We start from the raw sequence: 25,356 nt of genomic DNA, 5'->3' as shown, positions 1-25,356 counted from the left end.
TTCTCACTCTCCTTCACTGAGAACACAGTCGTTTGCATGGCATAATAAGCTGTAAATTATAAACATTTTTACATAGCCTGCTGCAAAGAAAAGTCTGCCAGCTACTATATTGGATAGGGTTCAAGTGATTAACTACAGCTTTGGAAAGAAGGGGTGGAAACTTGTTTTGCGTCTCAGTTTGTTGGTTCTCTTATGCATAGACTCTAAAAATCTGTTACATCATTATTTGCAATGAATATGTAAGTTATTCATTGTAATTTTAGTAGAGAACTAGAAGCTTCATATTACTGCAAGATGTAAATTATCCATGGACAACAGCAAATTTTGTAGGTGCATTATTATCCAAGTACTTCCTTGAAACAGTGTCTCCAATGAGTATGAATGTAATGGGTTTTAATACCAAAATTTATAGCATTGAGCATTTCAGGACTTTGTCTACAGGGGAAGCCCATTAGACAGAATGTCTATTGGGGGTAGGTCTAATTTTAAAAATGGTTTCTGTATCAAAGAAAATATACAGGAATCTATATTCCCAACAGATGAAAGAATAAAGGAGATGTGCAATGAAAGAGGTATAGTCTGCTAACCTAAATGTTTTTATTTTTAAATTGTATAGAACATTACTCTGATCCACATTCAACCTCTAAACAAAAGAATTTTGTCTGAATAAATCAACAATAATTCATGGAGCACTTGAGTGCCCACTATGGTGCTTAGATTTTAGAGGCTAAAGAAAAAAGTCTATAATCTGGTTTCTAAGCACGATGTAATTCAGTACCACTAAATATAAAGATTTGTGCTCAGAGGTGAGGATGTCAAGATGAAAAACCAAGTACAGTTGGCCCCCTGTATCTTTGGGTTTCGCATCCATGGATTCTACCAACTGTGGAGCTGGCTATATCTGCAACTGAGAAACCCGTGGATGCAGAGAGCTGAATGTACTCATTGTACAGTATCATTTTATATAAAGGACTTGAGCATCTGTGGATTTTGGTATCCATGGGAGCTCCTGGAATCCACCCCCTGTGGATACCAAGGAGCAACAGTATATTTGGGGCACTCTAATCCAGAGGCTGCCTACAATAATGGAAAGAGCATGAATTCCATGGTTAAATGGGGTTTGAATCCCAATTCCTTCATCTCTTTACACTATCAATTTTGTTAGGTTATTAAATTTCTCTAAGCCTATTTCCCCCCAAAAGTGATTTTTTGTTAACCAGTACTGTTAGGATTAAATGAGTTAACATTTATAAAGCACAGGGAGGAGTACCAGACATACAGAAAATTCAGTATGTGTTAACTATTTAAGGACTATTTCTCCATATTTATCACAGTCAGCTTTGCACATAGCAGGCACTCAACAAATGTTGAGTTTGAGTGACTGAACAAACGTAGTAGAAGGATAAGTGCATGTGTGCTAAGTTGCTTCAGTCGTGTCCAGCTCTTTGCAACGCTATGATTGTAGCCAACCAGGCTCCCCTGTCCATGGGATTTCCCAGGCAAGGACACTGGAGAGGGTTGCCATTCCCTTCTCCAGGGGATCTTCCTGACCCAGGCATCACACCCATGTCTTTTATGTCTCTTGCATTGGCAAGTGGGTTCCTGACCACTAGCACGACCTGGGAAGCCCAGATAGGTATACAAATTACTACAGTATTTGAAGAAAAAAGGGGGAGGCCTCAGAGGTACAAAATGTAATAAAAGGCTCAGTGATGGGAGAGGTGCTGAATTGGAAGATGGCTAAAACACAAGGCGGTGACTTCAAGAACTGAGGAAACATACATAAATCCGTCATTACAAAAAATATGTTGGGGCTTCCTTGGCAGTCCAGTGGTTAAGACTCATGCTTCCAATTCAGGGGGTGCAGATTAGATCCCTGGTTAGGGGGCTAAGATTCCATATGCTGCATGGTGCAGCCAATAAATAAATAATTAAAAAAAAAACCCCAACCATGTGTTAAGTGTACTAAAAATTCACAGAATATTCCCTCCATGTTCTGGCTCTAATTGAGCCAGAGCTTTTCCCGGGGTACTGAAATCCCCATATCTTTGTGAGTAGATACAGTCAACCTCCTACAAGCCACAGACGGAGGAGCTGAGAGGTGGGACTGGTGCTCTGCTTCGGGACCCTCTTGAGAAACCACTGGTCTACTTTCTACCACTGCTTCTGACCGTCACTCTGTGCTCACTGGAGTCCTCACCATTTCGCTTAGTTTGGTTCTCTTGATTGACATCAGTCACATGAACTGTCCACACTGTAGTTTCTCAATCTATTCAATTCAAATGCTGTCAACCCCACTCTGAGGAAAAACTAGAACTTACCATTTAGAACTATTCTACTTCTGAAATCAGTCCACATATCCTACCTTCTATCTACAATCTCCAAACTTCTCAGTTCTCTCATTCACTATTACTTTTCCCTCTAAAATATGAATCTTCATGACCTCCAACATTTGATCACTACTTTTAACCTAATTTTGGACTCCCTCAGCCTTCCTTCCTGAGTGAGCCTAAATAGTTCTACTAGCTAGACAAAGAAAAAATCATAATCATGCTTTTATCTCTATCATTTCTACTTTAAGGCAGGTAGAGATTACCTGTTGCTGCTAAGGAATTCAGATTTAATTCTGTAGGTAATAGGATACCACTGAAAAATTAAGGATACTTTATTCCACTTAAAAACTTGAACAGAATAGAAGGGAATGGGGCAATCTTAACAACAGAAAATGCACACTCGGTATGCCAGTAACTTTAGAGAAGGATTATAGGGTTTGAGATAACCAACCTGAGATTTTTTGCCTCTATTACCAGCAAAGACCCTGATGCTGAGAAAGACTGAGGGCAAGAAGAGAAGGGGGCAATAGAGGATGAGATGGTTGGGTGGTATCACTGACTCAATGGACATGAATTTGAGCAAACTCCAGGAGATAGTGAAGGCTAGGTAAGCCTGGTGTACTATAGTTCATGGGGTCGCGAAGAGTCAGACATGACTTAGCAACTGAACAACCACCACCATCACCACCCAGCTACCAGTCCAAGAGCAAGAAGAAGAGAATAGTGAAGGAGGATTTCCTTGGGCACTAAGACTCCAGTTTCTCCAAGGATCTTATTATTTGTCACTCAGTTGTATCCAACTCTTTGTGACCCCATGGACTATAGCCATCAGGCTTCTCTGTCCATGGAATTCTCCAGGCAAGAATACTGGAGTGGGCTACCATTTCCTTCTTCAGGGGATCTTCCTGACCCAGGGATCACACCTGCATCTCCACATTGCAGGCAGACTCTTTACCAACTGAGCCACCAGGGAAGCCCCCCAAGGATCTTAGATGAAAGATATTCATGATTGTCTTTAATTAAACAAAGGGTTGCAAGCGGACATGGGCAGATTGTGGACCCAATAGTGAATATGGTTACAGCTCTGAAAGTTAAGTGCCAGAAACAGAGTTCTAGAAATGAAGTTGCATCAATGGAGTCAGAAGGCTAATAGATGCATAAATTGTTTCTTTACCTTGTCATTGAAGGTCAAATACTATTTCTGAATAATATTCCCATTTCCCTCAATGCTCAGCCCTCTGACTTGCAGAGAAGAGGTGGTCAGGATAGACCAAAGTCTACTTGAACTTAGCTGGATATGTGCCTGTGAAGCTCTCTGATTTAAGTCCATTTTATCTTTATCTTACAGATGAGTAATCACACAGCATGATTAGCGACTTGCCTAAGATCAAATAACTAATCAGTTACAGATTTGAGACAAGAACCTTTATCCATGTCTCTTTTACATCACACTGTTTACCAATGGGGGTGCTTTGAGTTTGGGTTCAAAGGATAAGCATTAAGTCATGAAGCTATCAAGCAAACTCTGTCATTAAACATTTTAAATTCTTCTGATAGAACTAACATTTTACTACAGTAAATGTCAAGAATTGAGCACCATTTAAATTTAGATTAGACACTGGATAATGCCTTTGCCTATGGCTTCTTACTAGTTAATGTATAGCCCTTCTTTAAGACAGAGTTTAATTTTTTTACTATTGACAAAACAATTTATGCAGCTTGTTTTTTGTTGTGATGTAGTCAAGCAGGCTAATCTATATCAAGATATTTATATACAATTAACTCTCAGCAGAGTAGATTAGTAGCTGAGCCCACCTACTTTTTGTGGTTAATTATACTTGTTTTGTAAGAGGCTGTTCCTATTTTGTGCTTTTCCAACAGCTCTGGTGAAGTAAAGACTTCTGATGTACTGTACATGGAACATAAAGAGCCTTCCCCTTTCTTACTCAACATATAATTGCTGCATTTGTGCATGCTGTGTAAGTTGAAAATAACAATAAAAAGTTAATGAAGAAAATAAGTACTGGTTGTAATGAATTAGTAATATTACTAGATTTGTATCTGGAGTTTATTTTTATTGCTGTAAATGGAACACAATCAATAGTAATATGTAATCAAACTGCACATGCTTTCATCTCTTGAGAAATCTCTGAAAAGGAGCTGAGATATCTTTAAGAAATTATCTTCCTCTAAATTCAGTTATTCAGCATAATCATTTTAAATCACTGTCAATAAGCATTCCTCATTTTCTAATTTCTTATAATACAAAAAGGTACATTTCTTAAATAGGTTGTTAATGTTTTATAAGTATGAAATATAATTTCCTTTTAATTTTCAAGTTAATTTAAATTAGATTTTCTTTATATGAAAAAAGAAATACTAAAAATAAAGTTCCCTTTGATTATTCCCCTATACCTGTTCTCAAACTTTTCCCCGTCACCACTTCCTCCAAACACAGTTACCATCAAGTGAGTAAGGTTTCCTCAAAGTCTTTTTTTCTATACATTTACACATGTCATTTGAAAAAATAATAACAATAGTTTTTAAAAATGCTATACAATATTAATTATTGCACTTTAATATAATAAAGCACTAAGTAAATATAATAATATGTTTCTACTTAAGCCTCATTTCTTAAGGTGTTTTTTGATTTGGTCAATCCCAAGGGAAATCACGGAGAAGGCGATGGCATCCCACTCCAGTACTCTTGCCTGGAAAATCCCATGGACAGAGGAGCCTGGTAGGCTACAGTCCATGGGGTCACGAAGAGTCGGACACGACCTCACTTTCAGTTTTCATTTTCATGCATTGGAGAAGGAAATGGCAACCCACTCCAGTGTTCTTGCCTGGAGAATCCCAGGGACGGCAGAGCCTGGTGGGCTGTCGTCTATGGGGTCGCACAGAGTCGGACACGACTGCAGCGACTTAGCAGCAGCAGCAAGGGAAATATGGTTTGTTAATTTTGTTTCTGTTGTTGTTCAGTTGCTTAGTCCTGTCTGACTCTTTGCAACCCCATGGACTGCAGCATGCCAGATCCCCTGCTCTTCACCATCTCCCGAAGTTTGCTCAAACTCATGTCCATTGGGTCAGTGATGCCATCCAACCATCTCATCCTCTATTGTCCCTTACTCCTCTGCCTTCAGTCTTTTCCAGTATCACTGTCTTTTCCAATGAGTCATCTCTTCGCATTAGGTGGCCAAAATACTGGAGCTTCAGTTTCAGTATTAGTCCTTCCAATGAATATTCAGGGTTGATTTCCTTTAGGATTGACTGTTTTGATCTTCTTGCTGTCCAAGAGACTCTCAGAAGTCTTCTCCAGCATCACAGTTGAAAGGCATCAATTCTTTATTGTTCAGCTCTCATATCTGTACATGACTACTGGAAAAGCCATAGGTTTGATTATATGGACCTCTGTCCATGAAGCAATGTCTCTGTTTTTTAATATGCTGTCTAAGTTGGTCAATGTTTTTCTTCCAAGGAGCAAGCATCTTTTAATTTCATGGCTGTAGTCATCACCCACAGTGATTTCAGAGCCCAAGAAAATAAAGTCTGTCATTGTTTCCATTGTTTCCCCATCTATTTGCCATCAAGTGATGGGACCGGATGCCATGATCTTAGTATTTTTGAATGTTGAGTTTTAAGCTGGCCTTTTCACTCTCCTTCACCTTCATTAAGAGACTGTTTAGTTTCTCTTCACTTTCTGCCTTAAGGGTGGTATCATCTGCACATCTGAGATTATTGATATTTCGCCTGGCAATCTTGATTCCAGCTTGTGCTTCATCCAGCCTGGCATTTTGCATGATGTACTCTGCATATAAGCTAAATAAAGTAAGTTAAATAAGTAGGGTGACAATATACAGCCTTGATGTACTCCTTTCCCAATTATAAACCAGTTTGTTGTTCCATGTCCAGTTCTAACTGTTGCTTCTTGACCTGCATACAGGTTTCACAGGAGGCAGGTAAGGTGGTCTGGTATTCCCATCTCTTGAAGAATTTTCCATAGTTAGTTGTGATCCACACAGTCAAAGGCTTTAGTGCAGTCAATGAAGCAGAAATAGATGTTTTTCTGGAATTCTCTAGCTTTTTCTATGATCCAATGGATGTTGGCAATTTGATCTCTGGTACCTCTGTCTTTTCTAAAACCAGCTGTACATCTGGAAGTTATCAGGTAACATACTGTTGAAGCCTAGCGTGAAAGGTTTTGAGCATTATTTTCCTAGCATGTGAAACTGTGCAATAGTTTGAGCATTCTTTGGCATTGGCCTTCTTTGGGATTGGAATGAAAACTGACCTTTTCCAGTCCTGAGGCCACTGCTGACTTTTCCAAATTTTCTGGCATATTAAATGCAGCACTTGAACAGCATCATCTTTTAGGATGTGAAATAGCTCAGCTGGAATTCCATCACCTCCACTAGCTTTGTTGGTAGTGATTTTTCTAAGGCCCTCTTGACTTCTCACTCCAGGATATGTGGCTCTAGGTGACTGATCACACCAACATGGTTACCTGGGTCATTAAGATATTTTTTGTATATTTCTTCCATGTATTTTTGTCACCTCTTCTTAATATCTTCTGCTGGTGCAGATCGTTTTTGTCTTTTTTTAGTGCCTATCTTTGCATGAAATGTTGCCTTGGTATCTCTAATTTTCTTGAAGAGATCTCTAGTTTTTCCCATTCTATTGTTTTCCTCTATTTCTTTGCAACGTTTCCACTATTTGTTTGCATTTGAACCAGAGATCCAATTGCCAACATCTGCTGGATCATCAAAAAAGCAAGAGAGTTCCAGAAAAAAAAACATCTACTTCTGCTTTATTGACTATGCCAAAGCCTTTGACTGTGTGGACCACAATAAACTCTGGAAAATTCTTAAAGGAACGGGAATACCAGACCACCTGACCTGCTTCCTGAGATATCTGTATGCAGGTCAAGAAGCAACAGTTAGAACTGAACAAGGAACAACAGACTGGTTCCAAATTGGGAAGGGAGTTCGTCAAGGCTGTATATTATCACCCTGCTTATTTAACTTATATGCAGACTACATCATGCGAAATGCCAGGCTGGATAAAGTACAAGCTGGAATCAAGATTGCTGGGAGAAATATCAATAACCTCAGATATGCAGATAACACCACCCTTATGGTAGAAAGCGAAGAACTAAAGAACCTTTTGATGAAAGTGGAAGAGGAGAGTGAAAAAGTTGACTTAAAACTCAACATTCAGAAAGTTAAGATCATGGCATCGGGTCCCAAATAGATGGGGAAACAATTGAAATAGTGACAGACTTTACTTTTGGGGGCTCCAAAATCACTGCAGATGGTGACTGCAGCCATGAAATTAAAAGATGCTTGCTCCTTGGAAGAAAAGTTATGGCCAACCTAGACAGCATATTAAAAAGCAGAGACATTACTTTGCCAACAAAGATCCATCAAGTCAAAGCTATGGTTTTTCCAGCAGTCATATATGGATGTGAGAGTTGGACTATAAAGAATGCTGAGAGCTAAAGAATGGATGTTTTTGAACTGTGGTGTTGGAGAAGACTCTTGAGAGTCCCTTGGACTATAAGGAAATCAAACCAGTCCATCCTAAAGGAAATCAGTCCTGAAGATTCACTGGAAGGACTGATGCTGAAGCTGAAACTCTAATAGTTTGGCCACCAGATGCAAAGAACTGACTCATTTGAAATGACCCTGTTGCTGGGAAAGATTGAAGGTGGGAGAAGGGGACAAGAGAGGATGAGATGGTTGGATGGCATCACCGACTCGATGGACCTGAGTTTGAGTAAGCTCCGGGAGTTGGTGATGGACAGGGAAGCCTTGTGTGCTCCAGTTCATGGGGTCACAAAGAGTTAGACATGACTGAAGTGAACTGAACTTTGCACTGTTCACTTAAAAAGGCTTTATTATCTCTCCTTGCTATTCCCTGGAACTCTGCATTCAATTGGATATATCTTTTCTCCTTTGCTTTTCACTTCTCTATTTTTCTCAGCTATCTGAGAGAAAAAAAAAAAGCCATTTTGCTTTTTTGCATTTCTTTTTCTTGGGGATGGTTTTGATTATCCACTCCTATATAATGTTACAAACCTCTGTCCAGAGTTCTTCAGGCACTCTGTCTAATTTTGTTTGGCATTTTTAAATGCCAAATACTAATATGCAGTGTGAAGGTAAGAATTGATAGTCACAGCCTATTGTGAGTATAATCAGAAGTCATCAGAAGCTAATTAGGACTACATTAAAATGATAAATTATGCACCATAATATTTGCAGCTGAAATCAAGTCCCTAAATTTAAAGATTTATTTTAAAAGAAAAAAAACATCTTGTTTCTTCACAGCTTTTCATGTTCTCCACTTACCTTCATAAATTAAGATTTCAAAGAAGCCTCCAAATATTTTACTACCAGTTCTTCTAACAGTACCCCAAGCCTGACCAATTTTCACTTGGAGGAGAAAGTAATGTTTAGATTAATAATTTGATTATAAGCTATTTTCTAGATTTAACTTATATTTATAAGGCCTTTTATCCGATCAGTTCTTTAAGCCCAATAATCACCTTAGATGTTTAACCTTAATCATTAATTTAACTTTAATCAATTGAATAATATACTGAGTTGAAAAAGAATTAGCACAGTTACCAAAACGTTGATAGTGTCCATTTTAACATGGATGGCAAACCTAAGAAAGTTAATTAAAAGATGTCATTTTGCATCACTCCTGCTTTCTTTATTTAAAAAACATCTAGAGTCCATGCATTTTCATAGGATATTTTATCCTGTCAAAGAGGGGAAAAGATAAAAGTTTAAATCAGTTCAAAGTCCTTCATTTTAATAGTAGGATAGAATTTCTAAGCTAATTACCTGCAATCAACAAAAATTTTCACTGCTTTTTAAGAAGTACATAAGTAAAACCTGTATAAATGAAAAATAATTCAGACCACTGAACAGGACATAGAATAAACAAAGTCTCTCATCCCAGTTCCCCTACAGCTGCCACTCCCCAGAGATGACCACTATTAACAGTTCTTTTTGTCTCCTTCCTTCTGAGATATTTTTCATGCAAATAAAAATCCACTGCCCACCCACTCAAGCCCCAGTGGGACCAAACTATTATAGAATACGTTTCGGAGTCTTGCTTTTCTTACATGTTCTTTGAGCTCTTCCCAGATCGACACATACAGATTTCCTTAATTCTTTTAAAAGATCGTTTGATATTCCTTTGCATCAATAACATAACATGTCCCCTCCTGATGGACACTTTGGTTGTTTCCTTTTTTGTTGCTGTTCCTGCAAAGTATACTACAAAGAACATTCTTCTACATATATGTTTGGGCACTTATGTTAATACATTAGTACACAATTTTGCTAAATCAATGGGTAGCTGGATTAAAATAAAATTTACAGCTATTACCAAATTGCTCTCTAAGCAAGTATACTAATTAACATCCCTACAAACAAAGCATTCAGGTGCCTTTTTCCTCACAAAGAAATGCTGGCTATCAAACTTTTTAACCTTTGCCAACCTGACAGAGAGAAACTATGATTTTAATTTGTCCTTTATGACGAGGTCCAGCCTTTCTTCTCTTTTGTTTACTAACCATCTATGAGTTTTCTTCACTGAACATCCTGTTCATGTTTTTCATCCATGATTGCATAGTACTATCTTCTTCCTAATTTATAGAATCCTCAACTGACGGAAGTGACTTAGCAGCAGCAGCAGCAGCAACTGATTTGTTTATTAAAACTTAGCCCTCTGTCATGTACATTGCAAACATTTTTGTAACTTTGGCACTTAGCTTTTGACTTTATGGGACATTTCTTTCCATTGAAGAATTCTTTTTTAATGAAGTCAAATCTTTTTGTTTATGGGTCCAGAGTGTTGAAACATTTTAGGAAGGTCTTCCTTGCTTCCAGATTAAATAATAATAATCACAAAGATAACAATAGTTACCAGAATTATTCCACTCTAAGCAAACAGTCAACTGACTGGCATCTATGTACCAGGAACTGCCGAATATTGGGCTCCTATGAAGAAAACAGATCATTTGAACTATGTTTAATGGCACACATAGCACAACTGCCTTTTACCACACTACAAATAGATACATAAAAAGATCAATCCATAATTTTATTCCCATTTATCAGCTCACCTGCCACTCAGAAGCCAAATAAGTAATATGATAAAAATACTTGTTTTACAAACAGAATTAGAATGATTGACAAATGTATCATGATTGGAATGATTGACAAATGTATTTGACTCACATGTATCCTGGCCAACAGACCATCTAAAGGACAAAAATAACAACAATTACTTTGTTGCTGTTGTTTAGTTGCTAAGTCATGTCTGACTCTTTGCAGCCCCATGGATTGTAGCTCATCAGGCTCCTTTGTCCATGGGATTTCCCAAGCAAGAATACTGGAGCGGGTAGCCATTCCTCCTTCAGGGGATCTTCCCCACCCAGGGATCGAACCTGTATCTTGTTCATGGCAGGCAGATTCTTAGTTACTGCTGAGCCACCTCAACACCTCAACAATCAGCAGTTTGTTGGGAAGCCCAACAATCACTTTACTCCTGATTCATTCGATACTTTTTCATTCTTGTAGGTTCTACTTACCACTGAATTTATCTCTAGCAAATAGATTGGAGACAGAGAAAGGTGGGCAAGAAGAAGGTGGCACCATGTTTATAATATATCAGGACACTGCAGGTCTTTAATTAAATTCAGTGGCTATGCCTCAAAATGACAGGTATGCATTACAGTTCCAGACAGACAGGCTGCTCTGCTATGATTCTAATGGCTGCAGGAACACTCTCACCGCAATGGTCTCTCAGCAGCAGTTCATTCTCCTCCCTCTGCTGCCCAGAGGGAATTAAGTTCAGAAGAGTCTACAACCTATTAGTAAAAGTCAAGCCGTATAGATACCAGAATGAAGTTGCAGATAACAGAGATGAGTAATCAAAATATAACTTTTAAAAAAGGAAAGGAATAGGTGGAAATATTGAGGAAACAAAATGAACTTTTGATGGGACTTTTAAGATTGCAAAGTAGATATTGGGCAATACTTTAAAAAAATTGTCGGCTTTTTTGTGTGTTTTTGTTGATACTTCATTAACACTTTTCATTCTTTAAATAAACCTATATATTGATTTACATGATAACTAAGCTAAAAATTAAGACTATTCCATGAAGAGTACTTTAGTGTCTGATTACAGCTCACATCCTAAATTACAAGTTGCAAAGGACATAATAAGATATAGTGATTCTAAGTTCAGTTCAGTTCAGTCGCTCAGTAGTGTCCGACTTTTTGTAACCCCCATGGACTGCAGCACGCCAGGCTTCCCTGTCCATCACCACTTCCCAGAGCCTACTCAAACTCATGTCCATCACATCAGTGATGCCATCCAACCATCTCATCCTCTGTCGTCCCCTTCTCTCCCTGCCTTCAATCTTTCCCAGGATCAGGGTCTTTTCCAATGAGTTGGTTCTTGACATCAGGTGGCCAAAGTTAGGTACAGTCCACGTTAAACACTCTAAAAAGCACATACTGTAAAATGTGTTTCAAATGTTTGTTTTGGTGTAGAACAGTTATGTATATTGAAGATTCAGTCATTCAGACAAAGATTTAAATGAATACTATGTCCAACACACTGGTGAGATGAAAATATGCACAAAGCCAAGGGCCTGCCCTGAAGGAGTGAGAAATCTGATAAAGGACATAAAGCAGCATGACAGGGCTCTGAAATAACAATAAGAAATAACACTTGTTAAGTTCAGTCTACACACACTGTTCTAAGTGTTTTGTTCAAATTATCTTCTTTGATCCACTCAACAAACCTATGAGGCACAGAGAGGTAACCTAACTTGTCTGGGGTCACACAGCAAATAAGTGACAGAATAAGGAATTAAATTGAGGCCACCAGCATGATATATTTCTTCCCCTACTTGATCACTTAGTGCAGGATCTCAGAAAGTTACTTCACCTTTTTGATTTTGTTTTCTTATTGGTGACTCTGTTATTTCTGCCTCACAGAGTTTCCATTAGCACTCAAAATTAGGTACCCTAACATAACATACGGAGAAGGCAATGGTGACCCACTCCAGTACTCTTGCCTGGAAAATCCCATGGACGGAGGAGCCTGGTAGGCTACAGTCCATGGGGTCACTGAGTCGGACAGGGGAGCCTGGTGGGCTGCTGTCTGTGGGGTTGCGCAGAGTCGAACACGACTGAAGTGACTAAACAGCAGCAGCAGCAGCAATATAACATAAGGTGTACCAGACTGTTTCGCAGTATTCCACAAGATGTACTGCTGACAGAGGTTTAAGGGTTTTATAGTCAAAGAACCGGGAAATAACATCTCTTCTTAAAGATTCATGATGGATGCCATATATACCTAACAATTCTTGAGATTTCTGAAATGAAGAAATCTTTTAAACTCTGTTTAACCTGCAAAACCAAATTTATTTGACCACAGGACCTTTTGTCTCACTGACTGCCTAATAAAACCTTCATTCTAAATGAAGCACAAATTGGGAAATGCTGGTAGAAAAGGGCATGAGATCAAAGGACCCAATAGGTCTAAACCCAACTCAGTCAACTGCTAACCTGCTGCTTTGGGTAAAGACTCCGTAATCTCTCCAGGTCTCAGTTTTTCCTCTCAGCAACCACTTAGACTATTTCAATAACTCCTTGGCTGGTCCTCTTTACCTCTTGAACCTCAACTCTCTGGATTATCTTCTCAACTGATTACATTCTAGAGCACAGATATATTAATACGACCCCCTCACTTAAAGACCTTTATAATGTCTATAAACAAGTACAAAATGCTTACTGTGCTATGCATTACTCTATCTACTCATTTAATTCTTAAAACCATTCTCTGAAAGGTGAGAGCTGAAATATGAGGCACAGCTAGTAAGTGAGGTACCCTGCTTCCAGATTCCAAGGCTAGTCTATGCCTCTTGGATGGCTCCCCACTGTTTCTCCAGGACAGAGCTCTGATCCCTTAGAACCTTCACAATCCAACTTCAACCTTTCTTTTCTAGACCATCTCCTCATCAGTGGTATGCAATATGTTAGTTTGCTGGGGCTAGTTTGCTGTGCCCCTCTCCTTGACTTGAAAATGACCATCTTCGTGTTCATAGGGTGTTCTGCCTATATATGCACATTTGTGCTCAAATTTCTCCCTTTTTTAAATAAGGTCATTGAATTATGGCTCATTCTAATGACCTCAATTTAACTGGATTATCTCAATAAAGACCCCATCTCCAAACAAGGGCATATTGTGAGGAGTGAGGGGTTAGGCTTTAATGTATGAATTTGGGGACGGGGACAGAATTCAACCCATAACACTTACATGCATAATGCCCCAGTCTCTGTTATGTAAATCCATGCAGTCACATAACAAGTTATGTACCAAGTGCCCATAACTGTGTCAGCATGGTGCAGGACCTGCTATATACTTCCAGACCACCTGTTTGGTGAGTGTGTTCCTCACTTTCTTTACCTTGAACACAGCCACCTTTTACCAAACCCCTTGCCTACCTGCTTTCCTCTGATAACCTCCTAGTTACCTTCAGAATCCATTTATAAGTTCCCTCTTTGTAAAAGTTTATATGATCTCTTTTACTGAAATTTTCTCCTTTCCTCCTCCCAACCATAATTCCTCCACAGAATGCTACTTATACTTTACTTGCAGCATCTACAGCATTGTATTATAGCTGTCTGTAAACTTGTATGTGCCCTAGTTTGATGCTAATAAGGTCACTGAGGGTAAATATACTCACTATTCGCTTCTATCGTCCTGCACCTGCCTGGAACATCACATAGTGACTGCTTAATAAGAATCCATTTAATGAGTGATCAAAGCAGGTGTTCAATTTAACAAGACCCAGAAAAAAAAATTGAAGGAGAACTATCTAGAGACAGGGAGACCTGATAGACAGCTACTGCTAAAATCTAAACATGAAGTAATAGAGGCCTGGAACAGGAGAGAGGAAAGTGGACTGAAAGAAAAAACGACCTGGAGAAACTTGTGAGTCAGTGGTTTACTGGGCACGAAAGGTGAAAGACTGGGAGTAATCAAGAACCACCAAATTCACAGGGTGACAGAAAGCAGAAAAATATTAATTACTATGGCACTATTGGTGGCCCAGATGATAGACTCTGCCTGCAATGCGGGAAAACTGGGATTGACCCTTGGGTCAGAAAGATCCCCTGGAGAAGGATCTGGCAACCCACTTCAGTATTCTTGCCTTGCGAATCCCGTGGACAGACGACCATGGCAGGCTACAGTCCATGGGGTGGCAAAGAGTCTAACATGACTGAGCGACTGATAGACACATGGCCCTATTATTAACAGATAAACCCTAAAGTTTAAGTGGTTGAACAAATAGGTTTTTCCTCTCATACATCAAGACTATATGGATGTTCCTGATGGACAGGTGGCTCTCCTTCGAGGGGTGTAGGCACCTTTCATCTTGAATAGGTATCTACCAAGATCATCTGCTTAAGGTGTATTGCAAATGTGTGATTTTTATGGTCAGTTCAGTTTAGTTCAGTCGCTCAGTCGTGTCCGACTCTTTGTGACCCCATGAATCACAGCACGCCAGGCCTCCCTGTCCATCATCCGAGGCAGTGATGCCATCCATCCTCTGCGTTCCCTTCTCCCCCTGCCCCCAATCCCTCCCAGCATCAGAGTCTTTTCCGATGACAAGTAAACAGTAAATTTCACTTATATTCTATTGGCTAGATCTGATTTATATAGCCCAGCCAACTGCACAGGAAGGCTGAGAAATGTAGTCTAGCTGAATACTCAGGAAGAAAAGAAAATGTTTGGCAAACTTGTTTCAGTCTCTTCTAACATAGATAACAAGAGGTGGTAGGAAATTTCAGGGAATAAAGATAGAGTGAAAATTTGTGGTCTGTTTATAATCACTAGTTGGATGAGAAATATTTGAGTTGGTTCTTCCTAAAGCAACTGAGAAAACTGAGTCATTATTCAAAAAATTCACATGCATTTCTTTAAATGTAATAATCATGTTACATTAGGGAAGTCTATACTTTGTAATACTATGTATTATATATTATAGTTATCTATCTTCTATATACAAAAATATCCTATCACTAATAGAGTAAGCTGTAAATTTATTTTCTCAGTTGTAGTTAGGGATGCTTGCAAATTTAAAAATACTCTCTTTGCCTGATCACCTTTGTAACCAATTTTTAAAGTCAGGGTTGGTGGGATAAACCTAAAGACCATGGTCTTGCTAGCAAAAGGTCATAGTAGGTGTTTATAGTGCATTTTTATAAATGTGACTCACTTACCTATTTTTCAAAATGTTATTACATTTTAGCCAAAATTTTGCCTCTTCTGGCCATTATGTGATAAGTTCATGAGACATATCCACAAGATATATCCAGCAGTTATAGCCTTAGGCCAAAAAAAAAGAGGTCACCTAACTCCTTTTGTTCCCTTAGGTAATTTACTCAGGTCCCATTAACTGACATCAAAGTCAAGTTTATCAGAGAAAATCACCAACAATGTAAATCCCAGTAGCTTGGAAGTGAATTAAAAAGCTCCCAAATCAGCACTTTCCTCAAATGTTAAATAATTCACTGTGACATTATAGATACAAGCCTCCAGCAAAAGTTACACTTGAACAATTAAGGAAGTAGGAGCCAAACAAATGACTTTAGGGATAGAGAAACAAATGAATGGTTTCTCGTAGTACTATGCCAAATTACATTTTCACATTAACAAGTGTGTAGAACACCCAAGCATCACCAGTGACTTACTAGATAAAGTCTGATTACAGAAAAACAGCCTGGAACCATATACCATTTCCTAAATGTAACTGTGGATTCTATACACGTGGGTGTGAAACCCATTTATACCATTTGGGGAATTTTTACATTTGTAATGTACTACCTACCTACTCTTTTGCAAAGTTCTTTTATAATATTCATATTACAACAACCATCAACCAAATACATTATGTTCCTATGAAGAATCAGAAGGCAATGCAGCTGTTTCTTAGAGGCTAGATAAGAGATTGGAAACACGTCACAACATAGTGCACTGTACATACAGGTAACAGCATCTGCATAGTAGAAAGAAATACCCTTTAGATTTAAATTCCAACTCTATCATTTTATACCTAGAGAATTTTAGACAAGTTTTAATATCAGTGTTTGTTTCTTTTTCTATAAAATGGGAATGACTCATTTATGCAGTAAATATTTAATTAACACTTCTTAGGTCTCAAAGACTTCCAAGTGTTATTTTAAGATTAGTGATAGTAAACCAGCTGATATTCATTAGAGATATGTTGTTGTTGTTCAGTAACCCAGTCAAGTCCAACTCTTCATGACCCCATGGACTGCACACGCTAGGCCTCCCTGTCCCTCACCATCTCCCAGAGTTTGCCCAAGTTCATGTCCATTGCATCGATGATGCCATCCAGCCATGTCATCCTCTGTCGCCCTCTTCTCCTCTGTCTTCAATCTTTCCCAGCATCAGGGTCTTTCCCAGTGAGTAGGCTGTACACATCAGGTGACCAAAGTATTGGAGCATCAGCTTCCAATGAAGCATCAGTCCTTCCAATGAATAGTCAGGGTTGATTTCCTTTAGGATTGACTGGTTTGATCTACTTGCTGTCCAAAAGTGAAAGTTGCTCAGTCATGTCCGACTCTTTGCGACCCCACGGACTATACAGTCCATGGAATTCTCTAGGCCCAGAATACTGGAAATGGGTAGCCTTTCCCTTCTTGAAATGGGTAGCCTTTCCCTTCTCTAAGGGATCTTCCCAACCCAGAGATTGAACCCAGGTCTCCCGCATTGCAGGCAGATTCTTTATCAGCTGAGCCACAAGGGAAGCTCAAGGATACTAGATTGGGTAGCCTACCTCTTCTCCAGCAGATCTTCCCATCCCAGGAATAGAACCGGGGTTTCCTGCATTACAGGTGGATTGCTGTCCAAGGGACTCTCAAAAGTCTTCTCCAACACCACAGTTCAAAAGCATCAATTCTCTGGCGCTTTGCCTTCTTTACATAGTCAGCTCACAACTGTATGTGACTACTGAGAAGACCACAGCCTTGACTACACAGACCTTCGTCGGCAAAGCATTGCCTGTGCTTTTCATCACACTGTCTAGGTTTGTCATAGCTTTCCTGCCAAGAAGCAATCAAAGCTGCAGTCACCATCCGCAGTGATTCTGGAGACCAAGAAAATAAAGTCTGTCACTGCTTCCACTTTTTCCTCTTCTATTTGTCATGAAGTGACGGGACTTGATGTCATGATCTTCTTTTTTTGAATGCAGAGTTTTAAGCCAGCTTTTTCACTCTGCTCTTTCACTTTCATCAAGAGGCTTTTTAGTTCCTCTTCGCTTTCTGCCATAAGGGTAATGTCATCTGCACATTCCAGGTTAATGATATTTCTCCCTGAAATTGTGATTCCAGTCTGGGATTCACCCAGGCCAGCATTTCTCATCATGTACTCTGCATAGAAGTTAAATAAGTAGGGTGATGATACACAGCCTTGATGTACTCCTTTCCCAATTTTGAACCAGTCCATTGTTCCATGTCCAGTTCTAACTGTTGCTTCTTGACCTGCATACAGGTTTCACAGGGGGCAGAAAAATTTTCCAGCTTGTTGTGATTTACACAGTCAAAGGCTTTAGCATAGACAATGAAGCAGAAGTAGATGTTTTTCTGGAATTCCCTTGCTTTCTCTATGGTCCAATGGATGTTGGCAATTTGATCTCTGGTTCCTCTGCCTTTTCTAAATCCAGTTTGTACATCTGGAAGTTCTCAGTTCATGTACTGTTAAAGCTTCGCTTGAAGGATTTTAAGTACTACCTTGCTAGCATGTGAAATGAGCACAATTGTGCGATAGTGATGAGGACTGATTTTTAAAGTAAATCAATAAGATGTATTAACCGTAAGTCTAAGCTTCGAGAAATAGTTCTTTTTGTGAGGAAAATTTCCTTGTCACCATGTTTTTGGGTGCTTTAATTTCATGTACCAAAGTCCACCTGCAGACTGTTACTTCTATAGAGGTTTTCAACACAGTGCCGAGTACACTTCTAAGATTAAGTGAAGTTATTGCTGATATATTACTACTAATAAACATTTTTTAAATCACATGAAAAAAATCACAACTGAAATTTTAAAGTTTGTTTTATATGCATCAAAATAACTAATATGTACTCATAAATTTATTTTTTAATCTAAACATGAGATGTAAAGTTTCTTATTCCAGTTACTTTAATAAAAACCTCTTCACCATAAAAATAAACAAAATAAAGTTAATGATACAGCACTGAAGTAGACATCTCCTAAAATGGTAGTTGCATCATTATATATACAGCTAAGTTATCCTATTGAGTAGGTTTAAAAACCATGAATCCTGGACTAAATGATACAGAGTTCTCTACAGAAATAAAATGATATCACAATGGGGCAGAAGGGTAGTATTCAATAAAAAAATTTAAATGCTTAAGGTAGAAAGGAAAGTATTAGACAAAAACACAAGGGAAAATTTACCAGAGTTCCATACAAAGTAGCTAAGACTATTAGATTTGTTAAGAACAATAAAAACCCATTTTTAACCTTATAAAATATTTTAACCTATCTCTGAATCAGAGAATGATGAAGAACTAAACAGTGACTTCTACTGACCACTGAATGAAAACACAATTTAGAGAGCAATTTCAAAATTTCTTCTTACCATGAATAGATCCCACTGACCATGTCATAGTTTTGACACGAAGCATTCACACTGTTGGGCCCAGCTGCCTTAGAAATAAGTAACACCACCAAGCCCCTCAACTGGAGGTTATTCTGGCTGTCATGTACAAGACCCCTGCCAACAAGGAAAGAAAGAAAATCACAAAATAAGTTGGATCAAGTAAGAGAACTGCTGCAAATACGCCCACGCTTCTGCCCATGCTTCCAAAATCAGACAATGGGACCTGCTGAAAAGAAATAGGATTGTGGAAGAAAGAGTTAACAGGAGGAAGCAGTAACTGCAGGAAACATCTAGAGAAACCCTCAGCTAGTTTTGAAAGTGATAATCTCAAACTGTGAGGCCTACTGATTTGGCTTCCACCTCTTTCTGGGTTTTCCCATGCAATTTTAACCATGTGGTCTGATAACGAGAGGAACCCAAACTGTTTTGTGGTAGTTGACTGCAGGTGAAATATAAATTTCATGGTTTCGATGAAGTTGTGTTATGTGATGATGATGCTGGTAAGGGGAAGGGTACAAAATGATTTCTGTCTTCACAGGTCGAAAATTTGAAAAGTAAAATGGAAATGAATGTCATGGGCAAATATTTTACCATTTCTTATTTTTTATGCAAAAGAATAATCATTCTAGGCAACATTAAGCTTTAACATAGAATGTATTTTTTTGCTATGAATATTCAATATTTATATCTTCTACTACAACTAAGGTCAGAAATACTTTCCTAGATTACATTTTTGTTTGTTTAAGTATCACAAAAGGTTGTCATATAAGAACTAAAGGGCAACATTAGAAAAAGAAAAAAAGAGAAAATTATGGGTAACATATTATAATGGGCTCAGACAGTAAAGAATCCGCCTGCAATGTGCAAGACCTGGATTCTATTCCTGGGTTGGGAAGATCCCCTGGAGGAGGGCATGGCAACCCACTCTAGTATTCTTGCCTGGAAAATCCCCATGGACAGAGAAGCCTGGCAGGCTATAGTCCATGGAGTTACAAACATGACTGAAAGACTAAGCACAACATATTATAATAAATTAACACTTAGAACAATCTTCATGAGCAATAATCAAATAGGTTATACTAAAAAGTATACATAAATAACATACAAACAAAACTCTTGAATGTGGTAAAAATAGCAAAAAATTTTTATTAATTTTTATTGGAATTTAGTTGATTCACAATTTAACTAACACATTTGTGTTAGTTAAGCTGTACATCAAAGTGAATCTGTTATACACACACACACACACACACACACACACACATTCTTTTTTAGATTCTAATCCCATATAGGTCAATACAGAATATTGAGAAGAATTCCCTGTGCTATCCAGCAGGTTCTTATTAGTTTTCTATTTTATATATGTAGTGTACATATGTCAATCCCAATCTCCCAGTTTATCCCTCCTCCCCTTCCCCCTTTGGTAACCATAAGTTTGTCTTCTACATCTGTGACCTTATTTCTAAAAACAGGAAAATTTGTATTCTAATACTTCACTGACTTATTAAGACTTCCTTGGGTGACTTATGAACAAAGAATTAATTTAAATTAAGTTTATATAGTCAAAATTAATGAGTTAGCCCATTACTTAAGAAAATTTTCACCCCTCATGCTTCCAAGTAAATTTTTAAAAGGGTCCCTTACTCTTTCATTAGTTTTGAAATAAGACATCTTCAGGCTTACTGCAAATAACAGTTATAGTTCTTTCTTTACTTATACTTTCTCCTTAATCTAGTAAGTGATCTTCAGTAGGTTAGAGGGGTTAATGATTTTTACAAAGAAGTTTTAATTTCCTATAAAAAGGAAGTTAATTTAAGGTAATTAAGCTATACTATAGAAGAAACAAATAATCAACAGAAATATCCAAATCTCTTTATTATAATGTAACAATCTACTTAAATCCTACAGACCTGAACTGTAGGGAGGCTGGGAAGCATAGTATTTTGGAAGAAATTGTAAAATGGAGTGCTTTCCAAGTTTTTTGCTTTGAATTACAGATTTTAACTTATGCTATTGTGTGTGGGTGCTCACTTATGTCCGACTCTTTGCAACCCTATGGACTGTGGTCTGCCAGGTTTCTGTCAACGGTATTTTCCAGGCAATAATACTGGAGTCGGTTGCCAATTCCTCCTCCAGAGCATCTTTCCAACCAGGGATTGAACCTATGTCTCCTGCATTGGCAGTTGGATTCTTTACCACTGAGCCACCTGGGAAGCCCAACTTATGCTACTAGATCCTTATACATGTTTTACCTGAGGTATATAATAATAATATTAAAGAGGAGCTGTGAATTGGCGCCTAGTTATAGAAAGGGAAAAGAGGAAGGTGAGGCTGTATGTGTGTCTGTGTGTTTGGGAAGTTGAGCCTGTTTAGGAATGAAAAACTATGGTCTAGTCAATGCTATGGTTTTTCCAGTAGTCATGTATGGATGTGAGAGTTGGACCATAAAGAAAGCTGAGTGCTGAAGAATTGATCCTTTTGAACTGTGGTGCTGGAGAAGATTTTTGAGAGTCCCCTGAACTTCAATGAGATCAAACCAGTCAATCCTAAAGGAACTCAGTCCTGAATATTCATTGGAAGGACTGATGCTGAAGCTGAAGTTCCAATACTTTGGCCAACTTGATGCGAAGAACTGATTCATTTGAAAAGACCCTGATGCCGGGAAAGATTGAAGGCAGGAGGAGAAACAGACAACAGAGGATGAGAAGGTTGCATGGCATCAACGACTCGATGGACATGAGTTTGAGCAAGCTCCGAGAGTTGGTGATGGACAGGGAGGCCTGGTGTGCTGCAGTCCATCGGGTCACGAAGAGTAGGACATGACTGAGCAACTGAACTGAGGAATGAAAGATATGAGGGTAACACTTAACAACTTGAAACTTAAAAATTTAAGTTGTGAGTTTTGAGACATCGGGCCAAGTCAGGCTGAAGAAAGTCCTGGCAACAGTTTTGATAACACTTTCCATAAACTTCTCAGAAAGGAGACCTTTCACAGAGGACATATACATCATCATCATCAAAATACAACAGCAGCAGCAGCAACAACACATCCTAACATAGAACCTCACAATATATGCCAGGAACTGTCCTAAGTATTTTACTATATATTAATCAAATTAATTCACAACAACTCTATGAGGAAGGCACCACAATTGATTTTAGAGATGAAGAGAATGAGGCACAGAAAGAGATCAAGCAACTTGCCCAAGATACCACAGATAGTAAGCCTTAGAACACTGATAGGGCCAGGATCTGAATCCAGGCCACCTGGCTCTTGAGTCTATATACACATTTATCCATTATGCTATAGCAACTCTCCACCTGCTTCATTTCATTCATATACCAACTATTTATTGAGTCAGTAGAATAGGGACTGCTTTAGAACCAGGTCTGAAAAATCCTTCTGCCGTTTATTAGTTGTATGACTCAGACTATCACTTTTTCTGTAAAATGAGGTTAAACGACATCTGTTTCCTGTGGTCACTGTGTGGAATAGACAACAGGAGTAAAGCATACACCACTCGTGTGAGGTGGTAAGGCTGTCAGAAAACTACATTCTCTCTCCTCATTACTTTTTTGCCATGTATTTTTAATTCTTATATCTTTACAACCCTATGGACTACAGTCTGCCAGGCTCCTCTGTCTATGGAATTCTCCAGGGAAGAATACTAGAGTGGGTAGTCATTCCCTTCTCCAGGGGATCTTCTTGACCCAGGGATTGAACTGGATTCTCCTGCACTGCAGGCAGATTCTTCACTGTTTGAGCCACCAATAATTTCCTATACTGTTTCTTCTTCTACTCCCCCAAAATAACAAAAGTTAAGGAATCCTTCCTTCTATGAGCCTGAAACATCACTGAAACACATTCCACTTTCAGAAAGCACTACTGAAAAGGTCAGGAAAAGAAACTCTAGTGGACCAGTCGACAGAAATCAAGAGAGCAGTCAGAAAAGCATGCCTTCTAAGCATCAGTTTTCATATGAGACAATAGTTGACAATCCAAAGAACAGATTAACAGTTTGAGTAAATTAAATGTTTCCAAAACACCACTTCTTTAAGTTCACTTCATTAACAGCCTTAAAAAAAAAAAAGTAATAAGATAATTTGATAATGTCCACTACTCACACCTTAGCTCACAACAAAAATAAGAAATTTAGCTCCTGAGCATAAAAAAGTCCCTAGGATTCTAAATTTGCAGAGATAATGTTTCATATAATCCAGGTCATATTTTCACCTGGAACACTAGAATTTATTCTGAGTGCCTCTCTAGGAGAAATACCAACAAACTGGAGCATATCCAGAAGATCATGAAATCACTTAATGCCATACGCTTGGCTGACAAAAAAAAAAAAAAAAAGAATGCTAGCTTGGAGAATAGTAAAGATGGTGTTCTCAAATTTACGCAGCCAAAAACGTAGTAAATGCTTACTATTAAGTCAGGCACAGTGCTAGACAGACAGTGGAGGACATAATGACATACACTGGTGTGTTGTGGTCTCCCTTTATGTGGATTATATAATTTGGATTTAAAATAATAATAAAATGTGGCATGAGCTACTTCGGGATATGAACCAGGGCAACCAACGGAAGCGGGGTGAAGGAGTGGTGAAAGAGACCTCCCTGAGGCCTAAAGGAGGAGAGGGAAGGAGGCACAGGATCTGAAGCAAGGAGGGGAAGTGAAAAGAGTGTTTTAGAGACAACATGTGTGAAGGTTTAAAGGAGAGAGAGAAGGACACAACTGTCTCCAGAACCAACAGGACAGGAACACAGTGTGTGTGAAGGGGAGGGTTGGGAGAATTAAAGCTAGAGGAGTACATGATGACTGTCTGCTCATCTGAAAGGGTACCATATGGATAGAAGACAGACTTGGTAAGTATTACTTTAGAGACTGACACTAATAGATAGAAAATATAGCTGGTGAATTTTGGCTTCACATGAAGAAATTAAAGAACAGAGGAGCCTCTATTGATGCTGAGTCCCTTGTGAATAAAGATGTTCAAGAAGCTGCACAGCCTCTGATACAACACATCAAAGGGAAGCCTGGATTATTTGACATCTGGGTTTTTTCCCCTTACTCTGTGATTTCACTTTACTACATGTAATTATCTAATACTCTTCCCTGGGGCTCAAATAGTAAAGAATCTGCCTGTAATGCAGGAGACCTGGGTTGGATCCCTGGGTTGGGAAGATCCCCTGGAGGAGGGCATGGTAACCCACTCCAGTATTCCTGCCTGGAGAATTCCTATGGACAGAGGAATCTGGAGGGCTACAGTCCATGGGGTTGCAAAGAGACAGACATGACTGGGTAACTAAGTAGTTCACTTTTTTTTAACTACAATATGTATAATAAGTATAAAATTTGGGAGAAATCGTTAATATCATCAAAGTGTCATAAATGAAAGCAATATTTAGTCCCTTGTAATCTATATCACTAAAATTCTACAGAATTGTTTTCCTTTTGCTAATATATATATACATATATTTAAACCCTTCATCACTCATTAAACTAATATAGACCAAATATCTTCCATACATTAAGCACTGTGCTTGGCACAGATGCCACGATGAGCAAAACCAGGCAAAGAGCTTGTGAAGCTTACGAGCTGATGCTAGAGACCGGTAATAATGAAAGAATCACAAATAAATGTAAAATTACAATGCTAATGATGCCACAGAGTAAAAAGAGATGACACTCTCAGAGCTTACAACCGGGAACTAGCCTAGCCAGTAAAGTCAGAGGCTTCCTAAGGAAATGATGATTTAGTTGACATCCAAAGGAAGAAAGATGTAAAAGAGGGGTGTGGGAAGAGAAGAGGTAAGAGGGGTGTCTCCAGAGCATAAGAATGAGCACATGCAAAGCTGAGAACACTGTACACATGAGGCTAGAAGTCAACAGGGACTCGACCACACAGGTCAATCAGGCTGTGATTAGACACTAGCTCTTTATCCAAAGAGCAATGTGAAACCACTGCAGTAACTTAAGCATCTGGTCATGTAATCAGATATTTTAAAAATATATACAAAAAATGTCTTCCCTCATCAGTGTGGAAAAGTGACTTATGGATGTGCTGGCGGTGGGGGAACAAAGTGGATATGAAGAGATCAGTTGGGACACTTTTGCGGTAGTCAATGAGAAATATGGAGGTAGTAGCTTGGTGGACAAACTGGAGATGTACCAAATCTAAAACAGTATTTCAATCAATTTAAACATATGTCAGATATTATGTAGTCCTGGGAAGTTAGCTACTATAGACATATCACTAATTTTAAATAACATCACTCG

General features: G+C 38.6%; 1 protein-coding gene across 2 annotated transcripts in view; it reads right to left on the bottom strand.

The window, feature by feature from the left end:
- PDSS2 (decaprenyl diphosphate synthase subunit 2) overlaps positions 1-25,356 on the bottom strand; it is a 261,145-nt gene that overhangs the window by 130,564 nt on the left and 105,225 nt on the right. Inside the window, exon 2 of one of the 2 annotated variants that reach the window (XM_068985223.1) lies at positions 19,053-19,187. The exons of the other annotated variant lie outside the window; for it this stretch is intronic. Within the exon in view, the coding sequence (XP_068841324.1) occupies positions 19,053-19,187 (135 nt within the window). The remainder of the gene's footprint in view (positions 1-19,052; positions 19,188-25,356) is intronic. 2 annotated transcript variants of the gene reach the window in all.

This window comes from Capricornis sumatraensis, chromosome 13 (assembly GCF_032405125.1).
Source record: "Capricornis sumatraensis isolate serow.1 chromosome 13, serow.2, whole genome shotgun sequence".
NCBI classification, from domain to species: Eukaryota; Metazoa; Chordata; class Mammalia; order Artiodactyla; family Bovidae; genus Capricornis; species Capricornis sumatraensis.
Note: the sequence above shows the minus strand (reverse complement) of the source record. Positions and strands in the feature narration are given on the sequence as shown.